At 36.6% G+C, this 5,997-nt stretch overlaps 1 protein-coding gene across 1 annotated transcript; it reads right to left on the minus strand.

Moving 5' to 3' along the window:
- Nucleotides 1-4,112: 4,112 nt before the first annotated feature.
- Nucleotides 4,113-5,330, minus strand: LOC125647039 (neuromedin-U receptor 1-like). Its single transcript, XM_048873735.2, has one exon. The coding sequence runs from the start codon at nucleotides 5,328-5,330 to the stop codon at nucleotides 4,113-4,115; it is 1,218 nt and encodes a 405-aa protein (XP_048729692.2).
- Between the last annotated feature and the right edge of the window lie 667 nt (nucleotides 5,331-5,997).

Raw genomic sequence — 5,997 nt, forward strand, 5'->3', positions numbered from 1 at the left:
TTATATTTCCTACAGTATTTTCTCGTTCACATGACACCTTCATTTAATTTATTTGAGGGGGAAAATAAACCAAAAACTGCTTGTATACAAATTCCCCTCCCCATTTACTGAAGAAACGCCTCTCCCTGCGTAATAATGATTTCTAAAATCAGCGGTCAAATACTTTTCAGGATAACATAGCAAAAACATAACGCTTACAGATCTACCACGTACATGTAACAGCGGTAAATAAAAGAACTGCGCACGTTAACTCTGGGTTCCCGCCTACATTTTTAACTCGTATATTTTAAAAACCCTTGCAATCTTGCTAAAGATAATTTTTTAATGCAAAGTACAACCCTTTAGTAATTGATTATTAACTTTAATACGAGTGTTAATTGATTAATTGCTCTTAATTTCAACTCCTTTTAATTAGGGGGTAGAAAAATATGTTCCTTGAAACCGGACTTTAAAACGTCAGATATAAACGTGGTCTTTGGTGATCAGGGGCTCGTTTTACAAAACAACTTACGACAAAGTCGCAAGTCTTTAATTGTATTACAGAATTATTAGTTTAAAAGAAGGAATTAAAACGTTTCTGAAACTTAATTTTCGACATTATGTTTTCACTATTTTACATTGAAGTGAATTATCTTTCAATAAACGCGAGAATTCTAGTATGTAAAGTTGGTAGTAAGTCGAAAGTTCATTCGTAAAATGCACCCCAGGTGTGTTGGAATTCCCATGGGCACGAATTTTGCTCATTTGTTAGCTGACCTGTTTTTATATTTATATGAAGCAGAGTTTATTCAAAAACTTCTACATAAAAAGAAAAAATATCTTGCTGTGGCCTTCAATTCGACATGTAGATATATCGACGACTGTCTCTATTAACAATAATAATTTTCCTTTAGATGTCGATTCGGTATATCCAGTGAACTCGGAATCAAAGACACCACAGAGTCGTCAACTTCTGCTTCATACTTAAATATTTTATTGAAAGTAGATATTAACGGCAAACTATCAACTCAACTTTATGACAAACGGGATGATTTCATCTTCTCCATCGTCAACGTCCTGTATTTATGTAGCAATATTTCATTATCACTTTCATTTGGTGTTTATATCTCTCAACTAATCCGATACGCAAGAGCTTGTTCTGGGTATGGTAAGTTTTTTAAATCGAGGCAATCTACTGACAAACAAGTTGATGGTACAGGAGTGTCAACAGTCTCGTTTAAAGTCAGCATTTCTAATATTATATGGTAGTTATAACGATCTAGTTTGCCAATACAACCGATCATCGGGTCAATTGCTGTCTGACATGTTTCATACCGATTGTTAGACCGTTCTTGGCACACTGATTTTGATTACGGATAACTCCGTTTACCTGATCAAGATATACGGCTCACAGCGGGTGTTACTGGTCGACAAGGGATGCTTACTCCTCCTAGGCACCTGGTCCCACCTCTAGTCTATCTAGGGGTCTGTGTTTGCCCAACTATCTATATTGTATTGCTTATAGGAGTTATGAGATTGATCACTGTTCGTTTTCTAAAATACAATAAAAAATCAAAAGCATTAAGCAAACCTTTGCTAATTGCATTGACATGATGATGGGAAGGTATAGATCATATAACATACAATAAATCAAACACTTTTTGCGACAACAATTTATGCTTATGAAAAGGTGAAGATTAGAAATAGTGATCGATCTTATAACTCCTGTAAGGAATATATGATAGAAAGCTGGGCACGGCAGACCCCTTGATATAACTGAGGTATGATAAAGTGCCTAAGAGGAGTAAACATCCCTTGTCAACCGGTCACACCTGTCATGAGACCTAAATCTTGATAAGGTAAACGGAGTAATCCGTAGTCAGAATCAGTGTGTCCAAAAACGGCCTAACAATCGGTATGAAACACGTCGGACAGCATTTGACCCAATGACAGTGTGTATTGGCCAACCAGATTGTTATAACGACCAAACATTTGCGAACTGCTGACTTCAAATGAGACTGTTGAAATCCCTGTATTATGGACATGTTTGTCGGTAGCCTGCCTCGATTTAAAAACTCATCAAAAACAAAACAAGTTCTTTCGTATCGCATCAGTTGTGATAATAGAATATTGCTAGTTGACGATGGAAAAGCTGCAATCATCTCGTTTGTCATATAGGACTCAGGGCGGGTGTGATCGGAAGACAGGGGATGCTTACTCCTCCAATACACTTGATCTCATATCTGGTATGTCCAGGGATCCGTATTTGCCAAACTTTTTATTTTGTATTTCTTTTGGGAGTTATGAGATTGGTCACTGTTCGTTAGCTTCACCTTTCATAAAGTTAAGTTGTTACAGTACGTGTAGTTTACCCTTAATATTCATTTTCTGAAAATTGTTGAGTGTGGCGGGAAACATCAATCAATATTCATTTTCAATAAAATATCTACGCATCTAGCATGAACCTAAACAGTTAGGAGTTCCCTTTCTTAAAACTCCACGGATACCTTACGACAAAGACATTCTAGTACACTCCCATGAATGATATGTTTGGGGTCATGAAATTAAAAAACAAAAAACAATTACAGTTATACCATCTGGCTCGGTTGTGTTCAAAAGCTAAGGAGTTAACTTCCATAAGAGCATATTCACCTCTATTTTTATTTTTTTTTTATTTTTTTTTTTTTTGGTTTAGAATAATGATTGTCGTGTTCAATCAAGACAAATGCCTACAGTATAACACCCACTTTTTGTAACTCATAATACTCTATACGTCTCGTGGGGATCCAGGTTAGAATAGGTACTCATTACCCCTTTCTTGTCGTAAGAGGCGACTAAATTGGGTGGTCCTTCGGATGAGACCGCAAAACCGAGGCCCCATGTCACATCAGGTGTGGCGCAATAAAGATCCCTCCCTGCTCAAAGGTCGTAAGCGCGGATCATAGGCCTAAATTTTGCATCCCTTCACCGGCAAGGATGACGTCTCAATATGAGTGAAAAATTCTCCAGAGGGACGTTAAACAAATTCAATCAATCAACCAACCAACACAAATTACGTTATATTTTCTTACGATACTTAGATGACCATTTTCGTCCGTGGGTCTGTTAGTTGTATTCTACCTGTGAGGACATTGGGCGACTTGCTTCACGCTTTATGTAATATTCGTAATCCCAAACTCGATCAAAATAGCATCATGTAATAATCATCGACTTTGCTTTCGTGTAAGAATACAATTTAAAGAACAACAAAAACAGTTTTTAATTTATTCTATACTGCTATTCATTTAGAATATAAAAAGTACTCAATACATGTAAATTACATATGAACTTTGAAGCTTCTATTTCACTTTTTGGCCTCACATGAGGCATGAGAGTACCGACATATAAAACAAACAGGTAATGAATGAATAACAAGTAACATATGTACAGTAAAATTGTCAGGTTGCTAGTGGAAGGAATATCATTTTTTGAATATTGACATTACAATTCTACATAATATAACCAAACCATTAAGAGTAAATCTGTATACAGGGTTATTTTCACCTCGTGTTATTTTCGACTTTCTACACTTTTTGGCAGTTTTGCTTCGTTTTAAATTCGCCTAGACACATTTGAGTTAGAAGAGAGATAAGAGAAAAAAACGGTTTCGCCCAGTCTTAAATTCGCCCACTGACGACGAGAGCGAAAGGGACGAAAATAAAACGGGGGCGAATATTTCCCTGTATACAGTATTACAAAGAAATGATTATTCCAGACATATTACATAGAAATACAGAATCCACAATTATTACACAGGAATACTGGATCCAGACATATTGAATAGAAACGATCTATCTCGACATATCATATAGAAATGCTTGTTTCCTAGTAATATGTATTATGTTTTACTTATTTATGAAAGCTTGATTCCAACATATTGCATAGGAACGGTCGATCCTGGCATGTTATATTGGAAAGCGCAGTCCCAGCATGTGACTTCCGTAACACGGTAATTTGAAAATACTTTAAATCATGAAAAAGTGAATATAGAGAGAAGTGAAAAATCACATAAATCCTATAAAGAATACAACATTAGGAGAAGGGCAAAGATGGGCCTTCGTACACAACAGGGGTGGGATACGGTGCTACGACAATCATGAAAATTTAAACAATTTCTTGTACATATCTCTGCAAGCTCTGTTAAATCTGGAATCGAAAATGCCATACACAAAGCAGTTGACCACGTTATTGAGGAACATGAGTCGCATTGAAAGGCGATATACACTTAATTCTAATACACTCATGTTGGCCTTAAAGTTTTCTACCACACACAAAAACACCCCAAGCACAAGATACGGTAGATAGACGACAATGAAGATGGCGGTAATGATAAACAGGATGATTGTCGACCGATTGCTACTGGCTACTGCTTTCTTGTCAGTTCGGATTTTTGGAACCACCTGCAGTGATTTGATTTTGTAAAATTCCATTGCATTTTGGACGGTTGATATCTCATATGATTTTTGTCTTGTCCACTCATTTTGTGAGTAATTCTCCTTTGAATTACTTTCAGTGTTTTCGAACTTTTCATTATCAGAGGCACATGTGGTTCCTTTTGACTGCGTCTTACTTTTGGATTGTTGGCTAGAGTTAAGATTTGATACTGAACGCTCATTCATCTTACCTGCTTGATGAAACGATTTTCTGCGATGGTAAATGACTATCATTATATATGCATAACTAACGATCAATACAAGAACACACACAAAAAAGAGAATATACAAAACAGATAGATGTATTAACGGCGGGTTTAAAGATTCGTCGATATCGTCTTCAAAAAAACACTTCTGGACAACTCTTCCATCTGGCAGCTTTACGGCATGTAATCCATGGACGTAAAATACGGGGGCTGCGAGGATGACCGATGACACTATGCCTCCGGCTATGTATCGTCTGCATGTAGAATTCGACCATTGGGGACTCAAAGGATGACAAATTCTCTTGAATCGGTCACGTGACAAAAGAGTCAAAGTGAGTACCGAGCTTAGAATCAATGCTGCACTGATAAATTTAAAAAGTTTACATCCTGGCTCACTGTAAAAGTCATACGGGTACCCCAGATCCAATATCTCCAGCGGAAGGTCTATAACACAGACGAGCAGATCTATCAACGCTAGGGCTAGTACGAATGTGACATATGTTGATTTCCTATTGTAACGGAAAAGGAAAATTCCAAAAACATGACCATTGGCTACTGTTCCAATGACCAGGAGAATGATGAGGAAAATAATGGATGGGGTTGTCCCAACATCGACAGGATCGTAGACAATATTCTCTACGTCTGTGTAATTAATCCCTTCACTGGAATTCATCATCTACAAAGTTAATCAGGAAATGTATTAATTTTAATAATTCTTGATTTTCTTTATTGAATTAAAATTTGCGCATGGTAGAAATATATCTTTCAGAGTAAAACAAGAGTACCGCAAACGGTACATAGTACGCCCGTGAAAATCCTTACACGCAGTGTTTTTCTTGAGACATAATTTGTAGCACTCTGCGTTAGGTAGTATACGGATGCATATTCAATTGCTGGGATAAAATTTAGAAATTCATTTCAAAATTAAGGATTATCTCCCTCGTGCATAACCCCTATCCTTGGACGAATTTGGCTCCAGTTTTTGGCGCTCTAGTTTTCCTTCTAGCTCTTATAAGTTTATTGTTTTTTCGAATTTCCAAAATTTCGGCTTGAGCATCATGCACTGAAAAGACATTATTTGTCGACATGCACATCTGATGCATCAAAGTTGGTACTGTATAAGCTTTACATCAGCCATCAAGCTGTGATCTATAATACTTTATTTGCATGATATAAATATATCCTAAACGTTCAACAATCTGTAATTTTCTTTACAAATGAAGAAAATCAAAATCCTTGCCACATGTACATCCTCCCTACCCATACAAACATTCTGTAAAATAAGAAGGTACACACTTGAAAACTGTAGAAGGAAAAATAAAAGACAAATCATGTACTCT

This window comes from Ostrea edulis, chromosome 6, assembly GCF_947568905.1.
Source record: "Ostrea edulis chromosome 6, xbOstEdul1.1, whole genome shotgun sequence".
NCBI classification, from domain to species: domain Eukaryota; kingdom Metazoa; phylum Mollusca; class Bivalvia; order Ostreida; family Ostreidae; genus Ostrea; species Ostrea edulis.

What these genes read in the sequence shown, in the direction of transcription:
- LOC125647039 (XM_048873735.2), bottom strand. Translation starts at nt 5,330, where the DNA reads ATGAATTCCAGTGAAGGGATTAATTACACAGACGTAGAGAATATTGTC.